This window comes from Cyprinus carpio, chromosome A19 (genome assembly GCF_018340385.1).
Source record: "Cyprinus carpio isolate SPL01 chromosome A19, ASM1834038v1, whole genome shotgun sequence".
Taxonomy (NCBI): Eukaryota; Metazoa; Chordata; class Actinopteri; order Cypriniformes; family Cyprinidae; genus Cyprinus; species Cyprinus carpio.
In genome coordinates, this window is record NC_056590.1 from 1976016 (window position 1) to 1999231 (window position 23216).

Below are 23216 nucleotides of genomic sequence, written 5' to 3' on the forward strand. Positions count from 1 at the left end.
ACACACACAGCAGTGAACACACACACACACACGGAGCAGTGGGCAGCCATTTATTCTGCGGCGCCCGGGGAGCAGTTGGGGGTTCAGTGCCTTGCTCAAGGGCACCTCAGTCGTGGTATTGCCGGCCCGAGACTCAAACCCACAACCTTAGGGTTAGGAGTCAAACTCTCTAACCAGTAGGCCACGACTTCCCCAGATTTTTAAGTATATAAGCAACCATAAGGCAAGGAAGAAGATGATTTCTGTTAATAAAAAATAAAGTAACACAATAGGAAAAGTGGGAGTGTGCTTTCTTTGCATTTCCTTCTGCCTAACTGGCTGTCCTGTCCACAGCAGAGAGAAAGTAAGAAGAAAAGGGAAGATAAATATACTGTGAAAGCTTGACGATTACATATTGTCAGGTCAAGCCCCCTGTACACTTGTCAGTGTTGCTCCAGGTTCCAAACATGATGTGCTTCAGCACTGTGGACAGGGGCAAAGAGGAGGTCATTTTGAATGAGGACCTCAGATCATCTTGATTCATCTTGCTTTACTCTTAGACAAACTTCTCCTACCACAACAATGTAAAAATAAGACAGATGAAAGAACTAATCCATCAGCAGTAGCTAGTTCAAAGTGGTCTGGACTAATATTCTCCATTAAATGCATGTTAAGGCAAAGGCAGGAAGGTGAAGAGAAACCCTGATAAGCCAACAGTGAGACATAGAAATAAAACACTTTGTAGATAAACTTCTAATCTAGTCTAGCAGATACATTTCTTCTTGAGGTACAATAGAACAGAATATTGTAAATGTAAACCTGTAAAACTTGAAAAGCGCACAACCATCTTTTCCCAAACTGTGGCCTATGGTCCTTCTCAGAGTTTATATTTTGGTGATGTAATGCCACATAGACTGTAGTAGAAGCCTGTTGTGAATCCAGTATCAGTGTTGGCTCAACAAATATCGCATCAAGGGCTCCAAAAAGTGGCTCAAGGATTCGCCTCTCTGCCGCCCCCACCACTTCTGGAGTACCCATGTGATGGTACCACAGGTTGATCGGCAAGGCCTTGCACAGACATTTTGAGGGGCACTGGGCGAAATCACTGGGGATGGGACAGTTATTGCTCAGCCGTATATACATGTATATCTATGCATGTATGTGTAATAGTATATTAGTCAAACAATCATTTTTTTGTCTTTAACATTTTTGTATTCAAGGAGATTTTTCGGTACTAAAGCTTTACTAAAATATTTACTCTAACACTGTGTATTCCCTACTTGTTGGGAACATTGTTTTCAACTTTATTTAAATACACAAACACTGTGTATTCCCTACCAAACAATAACATACTTTTCAAACATAATTACGTACTTGCATTAGATTATGTATTTGGATATATACAGTATTTAGACTTTGAAAGACTACATTTTGTAAAAGTTGACATTAAAGCTTGATTTTAAGTGTCAGTTTTGCACTATTATTGCAGTCAAATCTGGACACAGGGAATGCATTTTGTTAATCGTACTAACTACATATAATAACTTGATCAGTCACATGAAACTAATCAGAATAAATAATGACTAAAAAATAATAAATAATGACCATATGAACAGAGACGTGGTCTGTCTGTGAATCTTTGACGCCGTGACCATGCACATCTAGGTCTCATTCCGTACTGAAATATTTGGAGCACACTCGCAATTTATCCGCTCATGCGAGTGAATGTGAAAACAAAAGACCTCCATTACAATTACACAAATGAAATCCGAAAAAAAAAAATCAATCACAAAAAAAAAACAAAAAAAAAAAACAAAAAAATAAATAAAGAACCATAAATAAATATATATATATTAAATATATATAAATAATAAGAAAAGGTATTTTATTAAAATATTATTATATCGCTCCTCTCGACCACAGATGCAGATTTACAAGCCACTTTTCCCTGCGTTTTCAGTCAATTTCTTGCCTTTCCCTTGTGGTCCTATTGTGGTTTCTCAGTTTGATAGATTTAAGGAATCCATAAACAACACAAAATATGGGCATTTTGAGTTTCTGCTAGCGATTACTATATAGAAAAATCACTTCCTGCCCTCCAGCTTAATTTTGCACCAAAGCAATGACGTCATATGCAAACTCACCATTTAATTTGATTAAAAAAATATAAAATCATAAAAAAAAATCTACTGATAAAAACTCTCATTATATAATATACACACAGAAACCAAAAGGAGACTCAAGGTTCCAGGAAACTCGTCGAAATAAAATTTCAGTTTAACTTAAAGAAATTATGACAGAAATACATTACTATTGTACAGTAGAATGTACTTCTCAAAGTAATAATAATAATAGTAATAATAATAATAATAATAATTATTTAAACACAGAAACATAAAAGTATGCTGTTACATACGACGGCGTTTTAGTGCCACATTAAAAAAATTTAAAAAATCTAAAAAATACAAGATTAAAATATTAAAATTTCAATAATAAAATAAATAAAATAGAGATTAAGAGAATAAAAAGTCAAAATATTACGAGAATAAAGTCGAAATGTTTCAAGAATAAAGTCTAAATATTACGAGAATAAAGTTGAAATATTATGAGAATAAAGTCGAAATATTACGAGAATAAAGCCAAAATTTTTCGAGAATACAGTTGAAATATTACGAGAATAAAGTCGAAATGTAAATAGGCCTACTATTTAAGTTAAAATATTTTGAGAGTATATGCTAGCCTTTTGGGCATGCAAATGGCCCGGATTGGGAGCACCAGGAGATATCCCAAAGTATCATTTTTCAAAATGTGTGAGTTTTATAGCGAAATACAAACACTATGTTTATTACAATAATGTGTTTTTTCACGCTCTTTAATGTGGCATGACAGATCACTGTATTCGCCTCAGTTTAAGTGGCATGTGAGTCTTTCCAATTACAATAATGAGACATTTTTTTTCATTATAAATTAAGCTATGTTGTTTTTTCATGCCTTCTGATGTTCCTTCACTTTTTTATATCTTGCTACAAACTTGAAATAAAGAGGAAAAACACATTTATAATATGTATTTTGTGATAAAACAGATTTAGAAAGCTGAGCTGTGTTATGGCGTGGCGTGCTACAAATAATGAATGGAAGACGTTAAATATTTTGTCCAATCATTTACTGTATTATACCATGAATAAAACAGCCTGTGAATAGGCCTAGTCACTTACATGTTATAGCCTACAGGCTATCTCAGAAAATAAAACAATATAACTTATGTTAACGAGTTTGAGCCCAGTAAATAAATAAAAAAAATAAAATATAATATATATATATATTATATATATATATATATATATTAAAACAGAATATAACAGAAATATTTTACTATCACCCAATAGAATGTATTTCTCAAAGTAAAGTTAATTCTTAAAAAGAATTAAAGCAATACAATAAAAAAAAACAACAAAATAAAAAAAAATTATCAAAATAATTTTTAATTTTCTAAATTGGTTTGATTATTGATGGTAAAATTGTATTTGGCATTACAATAGTTTTATATTCTATGTTATCCTGTAAAATAAGCCACTATAAACCTATCTAAAGGTCCAGGCATGCAAAGAAAACAACATACTGTAATATACTGTTGAACCTCAAGAATCTTAAAAAATACAGTGATACAGATTTTTTGATCATTCTGCTAAGCATGAATATCAAATGTGTTTATTAACTTGCAAACTGCAAACTGCAAAACATGAGAAAACGTGGTGGCTGCTATGAGGGGTGACTGTCTTATTTTGAATAAAACAACTTTTCAATTATTACAAATTTAATTTTTTTTTTTTTTTTTTTAGTTTTTTAAATGACTTTAAAAAGTAAGGGCTTAACTGCAGGGTACAATGTGTTTTAAGAATGATGACCTTGATTACTCTTTCAGTTATCTATCAGAACTAGCCTTTGTTTCAGTTTTTTGACAGGACTACTGGTGACAAACTCCTAAATCTTTGATTTCATTTGATAGGTTAAAGGTTGACGAGGCAGTTGGTTATTTTTTCTTGTGCGGTGCATTGGAAAGAGGTGGGACTCCAGTCCAAGCCCCAGTTCTCCAGAGGAGCCACCTGACTGACAGCTACCGAAAGTGAGACATGAATATCAATATAGACTCCACTGGGATTTGCTGTTGGCTGTACACTAAAACCTTTGAAAAAATAGACAGCCTGTAGTGTTTCTATAATTCAGTGGTTTGAAATAACACATGTGCACTGCTAAGATTTGAGCTGTAGTTGCAGAGAACTTTACAGTACAGAGCAATCAACGCAACTAAGGATGAAAGTGCCAGTACTTCAGTACCAAGCTGATGCTAAATCACTGGTTGCACTGGTTGAACCGACACGCAAATCTTAAAAAAAAAAAAAAGTTTTACTTTGTTATTTTAAAAATATTTATTCAAATATTTTATGATTTAATTCATTATTAGCTTTTCATTAAATTCCTGAACTGAATTTAATAAAATTAACTGAATTTAAGAAAAATAATACAATTTATTTAATAAAACAATGCTTTAAAGGAAATTTGCTTGAAATTGTTATTATGATGAAGTAATTATTTTATATTTATTTGCATTCAAAGTGTGCCAAATTATGAATACATAGTTCAGTAAATATTTTAAGGCTAAAATTCACTTGTTTTAATTTGTTAATATTTACACTACATCTTTACTTTAAAAATGGAGTGTGTTCAATAGTGTACTTATTTTCCTTAGGGATTAAAATTGGTACCAAGAATAGTGAAATTTCACTGGTATCAGTGTTAACTGCTGACATTCTGGTGTCGTGGTAACCCTGAATTCAACACATTTGGCCAGCTGGGATTTACTGTAATCTCCTCAAGTTCAAAATTTTTACCGGAGTCCATAACAAAGCTAGCGCTTCATCATGGTGCACATCACCAAATATGAGTCATGTTGTCATCACTCTCATACACTTATCAAACGTCTCAAGCACTAAAGCAGATTTGGCCATCGCTTGGCTCTTGTCTGGATAGAATGGGTTTAATTCCTTCTGAACTGTGTCTGTATCAGGTATCAAGAAATCAAACTCCGTGTTGGCTCTGATGACACACCTTCAGAGTGCCATTTGGGCTCTGGGCCTATCAGTTTCACAATCAAGGCTTTATTCCTCTGGACTATAACGGCTGAGACTTTAAGTATGATTACAGAGGGATTGTCTTAAATAACCTCCGAGAGAAAAGGCACCGTGAGCTAAATCTTATGCTGGCAGAACACATTTAGCAAAGAGGAGAGCTGATTTACGAGAGTTACGGGAAGGACAGTTAAGCATCAGGTTTGAGTTTAAGGGAATACTTGGGATTATTTGAGGTAGCCATTAAGAGATATAAGAACTATCTTTATATTTGGTTACATAAGCAGATACCATTCGCTTTACACACAATTTAAGGCTGTCATTAAGAAACAAGTTTCGTTTCCACATCGTCCTCTATTACTGTAATTGCAGTTTAAAGTTTACCAGTCATTTATACACTTCTGGCATGACTCCAATGGCATTTTGCATGTTTGATTTGCGCTAAGAATTGCAGGCCAGCTGCTCAAAAGGAAGCAGCTCAGTGCTGTAGACAGAAAGTAGGCTGTGTGAGGTAAGATCCTGGTCATTCTTGAGCAACATTGCACTTATGCGCTCTTGGGATGGCTCTTAGAAAAAGAGGCGAGATAAATATGGGCACAGGCTTTCCTGAGAGCCACTGGGGAGATTCCTAGAGAAGTTATGGCCTGTCCAACACAGAGCAACCTGAAAAAAAATCAGACTGCCTTATCAGTATGTCAGCATGCCAGGCCATCAGAAACATGAGGAAAGGTGCCTCTGTGGGCCCTGCAGGGAAGAACTGATTCCATCAAAGCACATGCTGGTGGCTCCGTCGGGGGTACTGCGTTTGATTAATAACTGGAATTTATTGGATGATCCATGAATGATCCATTATTATTATATGCAATTAATTGCTCACATGATACATGAATACATGAATAATTGAGCAAAGAGGTTTATCTGTAGTGACAATGGCATATCTCAAACACTAATTTACTTTAGAAGGAATAGCTCACTCAAAATTGAAAATTCTGTCATCGTCAACTTTTGGAACACATTTCAAACATTTACATTATTTTTTTTTTTTTTTCTGCACAATGGAAGTCAGTTGGGTCAATGGTGTTTCAGACCCCACTAACTATAAAAAAGTCTCCCTGAACACTGTTAAAAAAAAACCCACAAATCCACACAAAATTACCAAAGTGAATATTTAAACGTCTCTCAAACACAAGAAGCTGAACAATTCCAGCCACAGTGCCAGACCGCATTTCCAAAAGCTCAGTGTTATGATACTCCTGCACACTGTACAGAATGGAAATGTCAGCTAACAACTGGGTCAAAATCAGTATGGTATCAGAAACACTGGTGTATTTTTCCTGAAACGCTCTCTGCCTGACAGCCCAGACATCTAGGTTTCTGGATGATGGGGAATATCAGTTTTACAGTAGGTATAAAATCTAAAAGAATGCTTTGATTTTTCAACAATCTCTTATTTGCTCATATTTTTATCATTTTTAATAATGTGCCTTTGGCTTATTCGGGCAGAATGTGACTGGAAATGACAAAAAGGTGGGCTATAATTAGGCCACATTAGCATAAATCACGTGAGCTATACGCTGGCGTCATCCATAGCGCGAGCGACGCGACAAAAACGCTCTCTTGTAATCAGGGAAGCGTACGCTATTTAGGGGGCGTTCACACAGAACGCTGTGTTCGGACACAACGAGACAGAGCGCAGGGTTCTCGATTCGTTTTAAAAGCTGAATTGTTCACATTGCACCTGGTCTAAAACGCGCAAAACGCGACGCAACGGCGCATGTGTACAGAGAATAAAAACTAGCGCTTTGTGAACGCTCCTTTAGCATCGTAGCGATTGTACTGTTAGGGCGCTCGAATTCTCATGCAATAAAGATAAACAGAATTGCTGTGGGAGCTTTCCATAATGCGATGCGCTCGCGCGTACTGCGCGGATGTCGACGTAACAAAGGCGATCAACAAACGACGCGATGGACCGCTTGGATGATTGACAGATCGTCATTATGAAGTGACATTTCGCATCTTTCTAAGATCGACAGAATCGCAGTGACCCCCGTTTAACCCGATCGCGCATTCTGCGATTATGTAACATTATTGATGATTCCATCGCGCTCTGGACAATGCCTGCAATACTCCACTACTTCACTTCAGCGACAAAACGGCACGTTATCCAGATCGCCGCTGACTAGGCACTATATCAGTTCTGGTATTCATATATTAAATGTTCATTCGTTCATGTAATCATGATTCCCAAATGGCTATTAATAAAAGATCAGCTGGGAAACACTTGACTGTATTCCAACTGAAGCCACTGACAATGCAACATATACCCACCCTGTGCCTACTGGCAGCTAAAGTGATGTTCCCAGCGAGCCCGGCACGGCGCATGTGGCTTCACTGTAAAAACACTAGGTTATGCACTAAACGTTGCTTTTGGCGTCACTGTAAAGATCAGGCGTGAACAGAAGTCTTTAAAGATGTTTGCACACCGCATGGGGCAGACTTGGTTTCTTCAGGTGTAACGCTCTGTTACTGTACCCTGCAGGACAGATCTGTGTGTACACAATGAAGCTCAGTGAAAGCGATGTCTGAAAAGACGTTTACCTGACAGCGTGGCCGTTCCCTCTCCATCTATTAGTCCGCGATGACTCGGGCACCCGGGTGCCTTGTGGCATTTAGCTCCAGAGAGGCAGGTCTGTGGGATGCTGGGACATGTATTTCCTCTCGTCCAGCGGCTGGCACTGACAGAGCTGCAGTCTCGCGCAGGACACGCTGCTTCGCTGAGCGCAAGCGCCGCGCGCCACGCTATCCCGCACGAGACCATTGAGCGGCCCCCGCGCCACGCCCCCTTCAGCGAGCTGTCACTGGCTTTACAGTCGGTCGTTTACAGTATGTGTTTCCATGCAGACCTGCAGTGGCCCCAAAACGTGTTTGGATGCTTAGATCAATGTTGAATGTTATTCATATTACATAATGGAATATAAAAGCAAGTGCTATGTGCAAAACATAAAAATAAAAATGCTGCTAACTAATTGGACTTTTCTGAGACATTTTTGACGTTCAATCAACTGGGTTTAGTGGATGAATGAAGTCAGTTCACCTTAGTTTCACTAGGTGTCTTATGTGTAGTTTATCACATTATATTTAAACATTATAATTCATTCTCACTCAAGTCTAACAACAGCAAAAAAGTACCTATACGTTTTGCTTCATTCTGGGCAGTATATATCTTTAAGTATAGGCATTTTTATGTTAATTTTAAATTAAACTGCTTATTGTCTGTTATATATTAGGTGTCATAGAAGGTCAGTATTTGAGAAATATATTTAAGTAAAAACAAAGTTTATCTGTATTTTTATGAGAATTCAGGGTTTGTTAAGTCCTAATGGAGGTAATTTAGCTTGTATTATTGTATTTGGAGGTCCAAGGCGTATATTTATTTTCACTAAAATGTGAAAAAATGTGATTACTGTCACTACTGTCACACACAATATCAAAAAGTTAAGAGCAGAGGAGCCCAGACCTTATATATATATATATATATATATATATATATATGTACAGATATATATATATATATATATATATATATATATATATATATATATATATTTAATTATTTTCTTTTTTTTTGAGGGCTGTGGTCCGACAGTTTCATTATATCCATGTATTATGTTCAAATGTACATTTCGAAGCAAAAATGAAATAAAAATGTTAAAACTAATAGATAAATTTAAAATTAAGCTATGCTTAAGTCCCTCCACAATAAAACCTTCATCAACAAAATAATCTTTATTTACTGAATTTTTTTTTTTTTTTTTTTTTGGACACTGTATTAATATTTAGTACAATAAATAAATTGCCTATCTACTATTTGCCACTGTTTACAGTTAATGAAAATTAACACACACTCACAATTAAAGTCAAGAAAAAAACAAAATGAAAAAAAATTTACAGTATTTTCATAAAATTAAAAAGTACAAAAAAAATGAATTAAAAGTATAGATTCAAATAAGTTTTAACCAGTCAGAGTTTGTGCAGAAGTTTCGATGAAACAGAAGAAGTGACTCAAAAATGGAGGAGGAAGAGCTAATTGATCATTTCCGGCAGAGTTTGTGCAGAAGTTTCGATGAAACAGAAGAAGTGACAGATCTTTTCTTCTGTATTGTGATGCACATCCAAGTGTAGTGATTTATAAGAAAACAAGGAAGAGCTAATTGTGGAGGGGCGGGGTTTAAACACAACAAATGACTGAAGAACTGCAGCATATGTCACCAGAGCGAAGTCTGATTGAGCTATGACATTTGAATTAACAATTAAGAGGTCAAATAGCTTTTTAAGTATACATATACATGGATGAATCATTCAATAAGTTCTATAAAATGCATTTACTAAATAGATATGGTGAATTTTGAGTTTGAGGTAATGACGAGTATATATATAGAGAACTCTGGCATATGTGACCAGAGAGGTCATGACTGAGTTACAAATTACAAATCCAAAAAAACAAAAAAAAAAAAAAAAACTCAATATTTTTTTATATATATATGTATAATATATATATATATATATATATATATATATATATATATATATATATATATATATATATATATATATATATATATATATAGGGGGACTTTTGATTTAAGGATGATTTTAAAAGAGAGCCTCCAAACAACATTTATAAAACAATTTTCATGATGAATGCTTTTTTTGCCTCTCCTCTGGTGTACAAACCAGGCTCAAAATGAGCTCCAGTGGACAACACAATGAGCACCATTAGGAGCAATTACTGTTGTTGTGGAGCAGGTGTAAACGGTTGCTGTTTTCCCACTACATAACCATGGCAGCCTCCCCACACACCACACTGGAGTCTCAGAGGAAGGCAGCTGAACCTTTAATTACCCTGACAGCGAACACGCAGATCCAAAGAGTGCAAGAGGGTCCCTAAACAGTGCATCATCCTCTATTTGAGTCAGTCCCTTAAGAGGGACTTTGATATTGTCAAAAGTCTGTTTGGGCCTTCAGTTTCCCGTGCCGATGTGGTGGCAGCCGTCGTACTCAAGCAGACAGACAGTCCCACTTTAGACTATGTTGTGGTGCAGTTAATGGTTATATAACAGAATTAGATTTGCCTACTGCTCCCTGGTGTGTGTGCTGCCGTGCTGACATAAAACCATCAGGAGTAGCGACGAGACAGACAGGGAGATACCCACAGTGGGACAGCAGCAGGTGGAAAGTGAGCGAGAGCACAATTAGTGAGGTCACCGCAAAGTGATGCGTAACGGGAAAAAGATTCCTTGTTGTTGCACCTCAGCCACGTCACACAATCAAGCTGTGCACTTCAGGATCACACCATTACATAACTTTGTAAGGTTTCACCAGATGCAAGTTGATTTTTTTTCTGTCGCTTATTGAATATATATATTATTACTATTTTTGAAATGTAATATCTTATATATATAAGATATTACATTTCAAAAATAGTAATAATAATAAAAGCACAAGTTACTCTGTCACATACTGTAACACACACAAACATGCATAACAATGACTGCAGAATGAACAGTTAACTCAGCTCATAAACATTCAGTGCAGTGGGCATATACACACAGGTGCATCTCAATAAATTAGAATGTTGTGGAAAAGTTAATTTATTTCAGTAATTCAACTCAAATTGTTAAACTTGTGTATTAAATAAATTCAGTTCACACAGACTGAAGTAGTTTAAGTCTTTGGTTCTTTTAATTGTGATGATTTTGGCTCACATTTAACAAAAACCCACCAATTCACAATCTCAACAAATTAGAATATGATGACATGCCAATCAGCTAATCAACTCAAAACACCTGCAAAGGTTTCCTGAGCCTTCACAGTTTGGTTCACTAGGTTACACAATCATGGGGAAGACTGCTGATCTGACAGTTGTCCAGAAGACAATCATTGTCTTCTGTCTTCCTTCACAAGGAGGATAAGCCACAAACATTCATTGCCAAAGAAGCTGGCTGTTCACAGAGTGCTGTATCCAAGCATGTTAACAGAAAGTTGAGTGGAAGGAAAAAGATGTACAACCAAACGAGAGAACCACAGCCTTATGAGGATTTTCAGGCAAAATCAATTCAAGAATTTGAGTGAACTTCACAAGGAATGGACTGAGGCTGGGGTCAAGACATCAAGAGCCACCACACACAGACGTGTCAAGGAATTTGGCTCCAATTTTCGTATTCCTCTTGTAGTCACTCCTGAATCACAGACAATGTCAGAAGCGTCTTACCTGGGCTAAGAAGAAGAAGAACTGGACTGTTTCCCAGTGGTCCAAAGTCCTCTTTTCAGATGAGAGCAAGAGAGTTGGTCCATTGTGTTTTTTGAAAACCAAAGTCACTGCACCCGTTTACCAATAAATTTTGGAGAACTTCATGCTTCCTTCTGCTGAGCAGCTTTTTGAAGATGCTGATTTCATTTTCCAGCAGGATTTGGCACCTGCCCACACTGCCAAAAGCACCAAAAGTTGGTTAAATGACCATGGTGTTGGTGTGCTTGACTGGCCAGCAAACTCACCAGACCTGAACCCCATAGAATCTATGGGGGTACTGTCAAGAGGAAAATGAGAAACAAGAGACCAAAAAAAATGCAGATGAGCTGAAGGCCACTGTCAAAGAAACCTGGACTTCCATACCAACCTCAGCAGTGCCACAAACTGATCACCTCCATGCCACGCCGAATTGAGGCAGTAATTAAAACAAAAGGAGCCCTTACCAAGTATTGAGTACATGTACAGTAAATGTACATACTTTCCAGAAGGCCAACAATTCACTAAAAATGTTTTTTATTATTATTATTATTTATTTGCTAATTATTAATTATTTGCTAGATGAAAATTGCAAGTCTGTTAGAAAATTAATTGCACAGTTCTCTTCATGATTTGAAGTATTATGTATATCTGTAGCATAAAGTGTAGATATCTCTTTAAGTTACCTTTCTCCAGTCTCGATTAAATGGGTTAGTTCAAATCTGTACCCATAGTGTATGAGCAATAGCAAGTGACTCTTGTCTTAAGATCCATTAACATGCTCTTTAGGCAAAGAGAATGTGCTTCTATAAGAACAACACTTCCACCTAGAAGAAACACCTTCCTGTATAGATTAAAGACCCATAACCCCTTGTGTTTGTATTATATTTTTTAATAATCAGTTTTACAAGCATGAATAAAAGTACAAATACGAAAGAACAGAACTATAAACTTTTGGTCAGGAGGAGCGTCATCTTAAAGCTCATAAAATAGTGCTTCAAAACTGAATGGATACAGCTCTATATAAACGCATCTTTCGCAAAATAAGCATTCTAGCAATCCAGTGAACATTCAACTTTGATTTGATCAAACGTAGTGTCATTTGTAACAAAACTGGACCCAAGACAAATATAAAAGACTATGAAATATCCAGAAATAGATGTTAAACAGTGTATATATATATATATATATGAATATATATATATATGTGTGTGTGTGTGTGTGTGTGTGTGTGTGTGTGTGTGAACTGAAGTATACATAAAATTTCAAAGAATTCCAGATCAAGCGTCCCATTTATGCAACATTACCTATATGAATAATCACCTAAGACAGGCTTTCTGAGGTGTACTCTGAGTAGATTTGAGGATATTTGTTGACAGTTTATGATTACATAACAATAACAAGTGTATGAAGAGTGTCATGAAGGTGTGCATAGCTCAAGAGCTCAGTGCATCTTAAAGGGATAGTTCACCAAAAAATTTAAATTTGATGTTTATCTGCTTACCCCCGGGGCATCCAAGATGTAGGTTACTTTGTTTCTTCAGTAGAACACAAACAAAGATTTTTAACTCGAACCATTGCAGTCTGTCAGTCTTATAATGTAAGTGGATGGGAATCACAGCTAAAACATACAATAAAACTTAAAAACATACACAAATTAACCAAATTAAACCCTGCAGCTCGTAACGATACATTAATGTGTAAAGACACAAAACGATCGGTCTGTGCAAGAAACTGAACAGTATTTATATCACTTTTTAACCTCCGATTCACACAATGTCCGAACTTTTAGATCTCTTGTTCTCAGCAGGTGTCTTCTTGCTTTATGGCAGATCGCAGACTTATAAGTGCATTACCGCCACCTATCTCACAAATGGACCATTGACACTATCTACAATCTCAATTAGGAGTGTCAATGGTCCACTCGACAGATAGGTGGCGGTAATGCACTTATAAGTCTGATTCCCATCCACTTCCATTATAAGACTGACAGACTGCAACAGTTTCATTTAAACATCTCTATTTGTGTTCTACTGAAGAAACAAAGTCACCTACATCTTGGATGCCCTGGGGGTAAGCAGATAAACATCAAATTTTCATCTCTGGGTGAACTATCCCTTTAAAGATTAGCAATAACTTCTGTAATGTACTGAATAAGTGACCTCTGCATGTGGTTTGGTATGAGGTGTATTGCTTCAGTACAAGGCCACTTTTTGAATCTTCTGAGTGTTTAGCTGAAGTCTCGGTCTCTCAGGATTAGCGGAGCCACCAGGGTCCAGAGGTACAGCGCCAGTCCCAGCCAACTCGAGCTGATCTTCACCCACACAGATGGCATGCTGGTTTTCATGGCTGCGTAGTCTGTTTCGGGTCTGAGAAGGAACATATATCAAATGAACATATACACAGAACTCCACAGCAGTATAAAGAGTGGAACAGCTGATGGCTGCTGCTGGAAAAGTGGGCGTCCGCAGCTGTATCAGGATGCTCTGTTAGACACTCACTGGTACCAGTTGGTCAGGTTCATCATGATGTAGAGGGAGGCCAGGAAGAGGGAGAAATGGAAGAAGGAGTAGCTGTATGTGACGCCGTCCTCTTCGTTATCCACAGCGCGCCTGACGCCGTCCTCAGAGACGCCCTCGCTGGCAGGCGCCAGCCCCTGAACTTCTTCTGTCTGCATCAGCTTATTCACCTGACTGTTGTTTGAGGAGCGAATGCTGGACGCAAACAGGTAAATTATAGCTCTCGTTATTACACATTTCTTCGCCTGTTGCTGGCAGTGGTAAGGATGATGGTAACCAGCTCACCTGGCATACAGTGTGCACAGGAGGAAGATGACCAGCCCCACAATGCTCTGGGCATCCCACCACTGTGTCTGGATGCCGGGGGCGCTGGTGGGAGTGACTGCTGTCGGCCCGCCGCTGACCAGACTCAACAGACTCGGGTTACACTTACGATCTATGCACAGAGAACGAGCCATGCATCATATGAGAAACAGGTCATTATGAGCATAAAAGAGCATACAGTGGGACACTCTATAATAGACAGTGACTGGCGCTCCACAGCAAAAAACTCTCCTTTAAAGTTTAATTGCATTATATCCTACAACATTCACAGAATTTCCATACAGCGCTCCACAGCAAAAAATGCTCCTTTAAAGTTTAATTGCATTATATCCTATTACATTTGGCCTGGAGGTTGCTGAGGTTTGCCTTTTCTTTTCTTGTTTTTTTCATTCAAGCAGCTCCATGTGTTTGTGTGTGTCTTTTTTCCCAGAATTCAATTATGTAAACAAACAAGTTGCATCTGGAATTTTTCCCACGTCTTTCCGAGAATTCCTTTGTTTTGGTGTAACTTTATCAAGCATGTGAATTCTCAGTTTTGGTAACAGAATGTAGTTTGAGACAACTATTCATTGCTTACAGATTATTACGAGGCTATCAGACAATGATATAACCTGTGTTAAAAAGAGTTTGGGGTCTATAACTTTTTATTTTTTTATTATTTAATCATTGAGGGTGCATTAAATTGATAAAAATGACTAAGGACATTTAAAATGTTACAAAAGATGTTTCAAATAAATGCTGTTCTTTTGAACAACAACAAAATCACAGTTTCTACACAAATATAAAGCTGCTCATCTGTTCCCTTTCGAGCACTCACACTACATTGTGAAGCAATCGCAGTAGGAACTCCTCCTCTTCTCCAAAATCTTGAAACCTACTAGGGTAACACCTGTTAAATAAACTGGCCAATTGTCACTAATTATGCAAATCACATGCAAAAACTGACAGGCAGTATATGATGTGGTGAGAACGACCACTGCCTCAGAATAGCCTCGAGCCCCTTTCACAGTGTTTTTCGCTTACGAGAGCCTGTTGACTCTGTGTCTGTGTACATTTTTATGTGCACTTTTGTTACGTTGCACGGCGCTACCTTGCTACTGTTGTTGTGTCAGCCCTGTATCCAGTGCAGCCGCTTGTTTATTTTGGCCAGATATGCTAATTTGGTATACCTCAGATGTTCATTGGTCTAGCATTGCTATTGGTTGGGAATTGTGTGTTGTTCTTGAATTGGTGTGGTCTCAGCCCTTGGTTGGGACTGATCTTCGCAGCTCTCACTGCGGGACTGTATACCGTTCCCACTGCCAACGCTTCACAATGTAGAGAGAACAACTGTCATAACCTCGGTTCCCTGAGAGCGGGAACGAGGAACTGTGAAGGTCGCCGTGATCGCTGATCGATCAGTAGTGCAAGCGTTCAGTCTTAGATTCTGAGGCAACTGTCTCTCTCACCGCATTATATACTGCCTGCAGGCTTGTCAGTTTTTGCATAATAAGCGACAATTGGCCAGTTTATTGTAATGGTGTTATCCTATACGTTTTCAGGATTTCAGAGAAGGGGAGGAGTTCCTACTGCGAATGCTTCACAATGTAGTGTGAACGCTCTCAGGGATCAGTAACCAGAGACCTTTTCAGCATTGATTTCTGAAGGATCACATGACACTGAAGATGAGTAATAAAGCTGAAAATTCTGTTTTGATCAAATAAATAAATTACATTTTACAATATATTACGACAGAATACAATTCTTTTAATTTGTAATAATATTTCACAATATTACTGTATTTTGATCAATTAAATGCAGCTTTGATGAGCATAAGAGACTTTTTTTTTTTAATGTTTTTCTTTTGAATGGAAATGTACATAAAAATGAAATGGGTGTTGTGAGATATATGTCACTTGTTTCTGTGTTGGCCTCCTAGACACTTTCTCTCTGTTTGTCAATCATTGTGCACATTCAGGTTCGCTGACATGCCTTTGAAGGGTGAGGTTTTGAAGTAAGCAAGATGGCAGAAACTGTCTTTGAATTTTTTTTAAAAAATCGGGCTACTCAGAATAGAGATGAAAAATGCCCCGTCCCACCCTACTGGACAGATGCCAAACATCACACCTATTTAAATATCACTTCATTAAACTCACAAATCTGCCATCATCATTGTTCTAGTTATAAAAGTTCACACCTAAATGTTTGTCTTTTTAACCCTGACTGCACTGTGTGTTAATCATCTTAACGTCAAATTCTTAAAAGTTGTCAACTTTTTATTGTCCATACAAGTTACTAAAAATAAGAGAGTGTTTTTCTGATGTCTCTTTCAGAGATGAGGGTCAACATATGAAATAAATTCTCATCTTTTAAAATCAAATCAGAAAGCTCAACAAAAACAAACAAAATAAAAGCATTAAAGAAGTTGATGTCATATGGATATGTGAGACTCACTGGGGTTGTTGCTCATGGCAGCCCATGTGAGATACATGGTGTAGAGAGAGATGAGAGACGCCTGGAGCAGACCAGAGTTCGGCTGAGCTTCCTGAAACACATTTACCAACAACGTAAATCATCCTGTCAGCTTATTTGAAGTGTGCAGGATGACATGAAACGTTCACATTCGGACAGACTTGTCTGTTTATCTTGTTTAAATCCATTCAGTGAGAAAAGCAAGAAAACAATCGGAGCAAATGAGTTTGGGAATGACCTGCACTTTTGGAAGAATGGCCACCACAGACACAATGATGCAGAAGATGAAGTTGAGGCTGATGAAGGCTTTGTGCTCGGCGCAGTCATCCGGCTGTGTGTAGAATATATAGAACAAAACCACAGCGGCAAAGGCACAGATATAGTGCACCAGTGTGAATGAGAGCAGGGCTGTGGAGAAAACACACATCCGTCAATATTCAAGTGGAAACAAACTGTGCAAAGGAATAGAATTGCAGCCAATCAGCTGATGTGTTATACACCATTATGATGAATTTGAATCAAAAAGAAACCAAGTGAGCAACAAAACATGCTTCGTGGACCCTTTTCAGATTTACAGGAATCTCAAAAGCAGAAGTCTTCACAGTTGGGTAAACTTCTATACCTCTATAGTCAACAAATTTTTTTTATTTTTTATTTTTCATTCCCATTTGCTCCAATATCAAAAAACAAAAACGGCTTGGGTATCTGACTTTACAAAAGTGGAAAAAATATCGAGAGCAAGGGTGCTTCTAGCTTTTCATCAGTACTGAGGCACAGGCAAAACAGAGTACAATCAAAAATAATAATAATAATAATTAGTGTGCCCATATTTGATACTCTTTTTATTAAACACTGTTTTGGATATAAATTGTCTTTATCTGTGGCACAGAGTCGTTCAAAAGCTGCTAAACTGCTGACAAATGACACACATTTGCAAAATTTGTTTCCTACAATGATTAGTAGGTAAATATCCACCTTACCCAGTGCTTCTAAAGTATCCCGTTACTATTGAGGTGTAAGAAACGGGTTAAAACTATCAAACTGTCCAGAATAATCAAACTGAATAGTGAACAATTTCAGAACTTTCTGCAAACCCGTTAAGATCCAGTTAGCTCAAATCTGGCATTGCTAGTTATGATTCAGAACAGCTGACAGAAAATCAACAACTCGGTTGCTGAAATATTATCATGAAAATGATTCTCAGGTTGATTTACATCAATCCCGCTGACACATTAGGATTTATTAGTAATATACTAAATAGATAACACTTTAATTTAAGCAGCATATGTTCACTATTAACTAAGAGTTCCCCCTTAATAATCTCCTAATTTGCTGCTTATTGATAGTAAGGTAAGTAAAGTAAGGTAGTTACATTTAGGTATGGTTCGAGTAAGGGATCTAGAATATGGTCATGTAGAATATGGCAATAATATGTGCTTTGCAAGTACTGATAAAGAGCCAATATGCTAGCAATATGCATGTTAATGAGCAACTAGTTCAGTGGTCGGCAACCTTTTGGGCATGAAGTGCCATTTTCAATTTTTCTGTTTAACCACTGCGTCTCGTTTTCCCGACTGCTCGTGAGCTAGTGATTATAACTCTGCGTGCCATTGGTTGCTGACCCCAGAACTAACTCATAGTGAGAACTGGTCCCTAATCTAAAGTGTAACCACTAAAAAAATTTAAAATGAAAATATTTAAAACTGTGGAAGATTTATAATGATAATAACTGTGGAAGTGACAGTCTGTAAAAAGGGTCCACTGCTTGTCAAAGCTGCAGCTGGTTAGAAGAGAATGTTATATTAAAATGGCAAAGAGCTTATAATACCAGTGATCTTTATCAGCTCAAAAGCTTGGTAACACAGAAACAATGTTGCTGGACATACCTGCATACCAGCATTTATTGTTCCCGCTCTCTGCCTTCTCCACCCACTTCTGGTTCCAGGTGTGAGCAAAATCCACCAGCAGAATGAGCTGGATCAGAATGAAGATGAAGGACCCCACCACGCCGAAGTAATACCACACTGCAGTGGACAAAATGTAGGCTAAGTTAGACATCCATTCCTGACCAATGAACTGGCTTGACTTCACCAGCTGTTCCCGATTTCTCATTTCATAAAGTCTGCACTCACAAAGAGCCATGTCTAGTCAAGGGAATCATTTAAAGCTGAGCATAACTAGAAAAAGATTAAACTGACTACAAATACAGCATGACTTTTTAACATCGTTAACATCATTTTATTTATTTTTTTAAGATTTAGGATTAGGATAAATCACCAGACTCAGACTCTTCAGGTATGGAAATTGCCCTTTTAATACTCCCTGAAATTTGGTTTTCAGTGACAGTGGGATTCCTGGTGTATGTATGGGATTATCAACATTTATGAACATGCAACCAGAAAAGTGCAGCGTCTGAGAAGCAGGTGGCCGTTCACCGTTGCCTGTGATGCATCAGGATGCATTAGTGTTTAATCTACAAATGTGAAATGTGGTCACATGGGAAAAAGGAGTAAACAGGGCCTACAAATATTGTTGATTGCTTGCATTCCCTTCTGGTTTTACACAAGAAACTGCTATTCCTCCTGAGAACAACAGAGCACTGAAAAACAACCTACACTCACAGATAAAAGGTACAAAAGCTGTCACTGGGGTGGTATCTTTTCAAAAGGTACTTTTAGGTACTAATATGTACACTTTAGGAACCAATTTGTACCTTTAAGGTACCAATATGGACTCTTTAGGTACACAGGTGTTTGAGAGAGCGTGAGTGTACATAGTTGTAAATGTCAATAAAGAGTGATTCATATTTAATATAGCCACACACTCAGTAGCCATTTATCATAACTTCTAAAGAGTGGATAAATATTTAGGAAGATGATTACAACAACAAATAATATGTAATTATTAAGCTATTATTAGTCCTTGCTGATCAGCTGATGTACCTGTGTTGAAAGCCCCATCTGGAATGAAGAAAGCTCCCACTGTAAGAGCGACCAGAATCAAGAACTTGAAGAACCAGAAACTGAAACACAGCATACACAGGCACTTTGGCATTGGGCTTTACGTAAGACTTTCCGGACTAAGTAAAACTATTGTGCAAAAATTTTCCATATTAAAAAAAAAAAAAAAAAAAAAAAAAAAAAAAAAAAACGCTTTCACCAGCAGAGGGCAGCACTGGTACAAACACTTTCTGAGAAGCCCCTGTCCATCACTACAGCCTGAACAGTGAAGAGTGTAAATATACCCGTTTTGAATGGCGGCTCGTGGATCCTTGCTGCTTCTCACACGGATCATGATGATGGAGAACAGGAAGAAGAAACAGGCCATGGCAAAGCACATCCTGTAGACCGACTTATAGCCAACAATGATCTCACAGTTCACCTTCCCTTCAAATCCAGGTATAGAAGAGCCTCCTTCACAAAAACCAGGGATCTGTTGATTCATTCAAGAAGAAGAAGAAGAATATAATATTTCCATCTCCCTTTACATCTTGATAGCATACTGTGACTGTTTATATGTTCAAACACAGAAACATTAAAACATTTGAACAAATTAAAATGTGAGATTATGAATGCATAAACCACTAAATAAACTTAAGCTTGCTGCGCTTTCATAAATCTACTAAAGCACAGCACAAATGAGAGAAGGCCAACAAACCAGCCAAACTATATATACACATATATATATATATTCTTATAAACTTGCTTTTAAAACATGTGTACAAATATAAAAATACAAAAATATTTTGGACCTGTAATGTGAAATCAGAATGTCAGAAATTCACTTACAGTTAGTTAGAAATAACTTAAAAATAGAAATAGTGCAGAAATAATTATTTACATTACCTGTCAAAATTTGTGATTTTTCTTTTTTTTATGTTTTTGAAACAAGTCTCGTGCTCACTAAATATGTTATTATTTGATCAGAAATACAGTAAAAACAGTAATAATTGAATATTATTACAATTTAAAATTACTGTTTTCTATTTTAATACTGTATATATTAAAATGTAATTATTCCTGTGATGCGCAGCTGTATTTTCAGCATCATTACTGCAGTCTTCAGTGTCACATGACCTTCAGAAATCATTCGAATTATTATCGATGCTGATAATAACTCAGTTTTTGCTGCTTTTGCTTTCTTCAGAATTAGTTTGATGAAAAGCATTTACTGCTCAAGAGAACATTTATTCGAAGTACAAGTATTTTTATAATACATTACATACAGTAAATGTCTTTACTGTCACTTTTGATCAATTTGCTGCGTTCTTGTTGAAAATTCAGCATTGCATCACAGGAATAAATCACATTTTAAAATATATATTCACATAGAAAACTGTAAAGATATTTTACATTATTACTGGCTTTACATTATCGTGATCAGATAAACTCCAGCCTTGGTAAACATGAGAGACTCCTTTCAAAAATATATCTCAATTATTCCAAATTTATGACCAGTAGTGCCAATATTTAGAAGATAAATATAGATATGCATTTATTTGTTTGTTTTGTTTATTTCTATGTTTGGTCTCAGATTAAAAAGTCCCCAAATTTAAGTTTTAAGAGGGCAAATATTTCCCTTTTTTAATCAAAATAAATGCATCAATCTGACTGGACTGGAACGCGAGATCAGGGGATCGGCCCGTGTACCTTCTTCAGCTGTGTCTCCATGCCGGGCAGGATCATGATGATGGACACTATGGTGCCCAGCAGCAGGAGGAAGGAGAAGGCCAGGCGGGTCACGGTGGAGTTGTATGTCGAAGGGCAACATCCTGATAAAAGACAGGGCGCAGAGCCACAGAGACAGGACGCCTGAAGAGATGGGAAGACAAGTCAAGTCACCTTCATCTCTACTGCGCTTTATACAACAGAGATGTGTCAAAGCAGCTTTACAGTGTCAAACACAAACAACTGGTCAAATACACACATTTCTCCGTGCTACAGGGAAAGCAACCTTTTATATAAGTAGCCTGGACCTGTATGCTAAACATTTATATTAAACAGCACTGGTGAACCAAACTCTGGCTTGGAGAGGAACTGCGCGTGATCCGCTCGTGCCGAAACTTATATAAAAAGTGTACTTTGTGTACAAATATAACATTACTGAGAGCAAACAAAGTACAGAAGCATAAAGAAATGCCGTCATTGAGTGTTTTTTATTTTTTTCCCAAAACTATAGATAGTTTACGCAATAAACTAAAAGAGGAAACAAGCTCTAAAACTCGTCTATGAGCGAGTTTTTGTAAAAATTCTCTGAAAAATTTACCATACTAACTATTACAACATAAAGAAACAAAACATAAATATAATAAATTGATTTGAGTCAAAGGGGTATTTTAGACTTACGCAGCTCGCCAGCGAGCACAAGGCCATACACGCACCCATGATGACGGAGAAGACACCGAAACTAAAGCAGAAACACGGAAGTCAATCTTTCCACCTCTCTCGACTTTCTTAGGAAAGGAAACTCTGAAGAGTGAGTGAGCAATGATTGGCTGGGAGACGCACCGCTGGACTGGTGGACCAATCAGACGGCGTTACAGAATCATCGCTGAAGGAACAAACCAATCAGAAGACAGGATTTGAAAAAAAAATATGCATTACATTCATATTCATGTTCTTGTTAAAGCAATCTATGAGGCCAGTAATAATCTATGACTAGATGGCGCCAAATCTCATAATATGATGTAAAGGTCTTGTGATTGCAATACAATATAAACTTAAAAACAAACCTTCATGTATTGAGAGGGAAGGAAAGTATACCCTTAAAAACAGTGCATTTACTGTTAAACTGTAACATACCTACATCTGAGTTCAGCATGTACTGGATTTAACATTTATTTGTTATAGTACAAAATGTATACTTAAATCGCTTAAAATATGAAATAATTTATTCCCGTGATTAAAGATGCATTTTTTAGCATCATTACTTCAGTCTTTAGTGTCACATGATCCTACAGAAATCAATATATTATTAAAATTAACGTTGAAAACATTTGTGCCGCTTCATATTTTTGCAGAAACCATGATATACTACTACCATTCAAATGTATGTGTGTTCAATCGAGATGAATGCTATTATTCAGAAAATATGCATTAAAATTTATCAATAGTGATAGTAAAACATGTATAATGTTATAAAAGATTGTATTTCAAATAAATGTTGTTCTTTTGGTACTTTCTATTTTTTTTTTAAAGAATCCTGAACAAATGTTTAAATATTAAGCAGCAAAAACTGCTTTTAACACTGATAATAATAAAAAAAAAACAATTATTAATAGCTGAGCACCAATAATAATCGAACAGCAAATCAGCATATTAGAATGATTTCTGAAGATCATGCCACAATCCAGGTTTGCATTACAGGAATAAATTACATTTTAACAATATATTCTAATAGAATTTCAAATTGTAATAATATTTCAAAATATTACTGTTTTTACTGTATTTTTCAAATAAATGCAGCCTTCGTGAGCGTAAACGACTTCATTAAAAACATTTTAAAAATCATAATGTTTCCAAACATTTGTAC

At 36.8% G+C, this 23216-nt stretch overlaps 2 protein-coding genes across 2 annotated transcripts in view; both read right to left on the bottom strand.

Moving 5' to 3' along the window:
• The window catches only part of LOC109112076 (transcription factor HIVEP3-like), a 35703-nt gene extending 27810 nt beyond the window's left edge, over positions 1-7893 (bottom strand). The window contains exon 1 of the mRNA XM_042776042.1: positions 7704-7893. The gene's annotated coding sequence lies outside the window, so the exon portion shown is untranslated. The remainder of the gene's footprint in view (positions 1-7703) is intronic.
• Positions 7894-13492: 5599 nt separating this feature from the next.
• serinc2 (serine incorporator 2) lies at positions 13493-22159 on the bottom strand. The gene is made up of 10 exons (XM_042776043.1): positions 22031-22159; positions 21335-21496; positions 19930-20117; positions 19628-19707; positions 18572-18709; positions 16924-17093; positions 16668-16758; positions 14196-14346; positions 13893-14105; positions 13493-13760 (listed from the first exon to the last, which is right to left on the bottom strand). Exons 1-10 carry the CDS (start codon positions 22067-22069, stop codon positions 13622-13624), a joined length of 1371 nt encoding a protein of 456 aa, XP_042631977.1. The 5' UTR covers positions 22070-22159; the 3' UTR covers positions 13493-13621.
• Positions 22160-23216: the final 1057 nt, after the last annotated feature.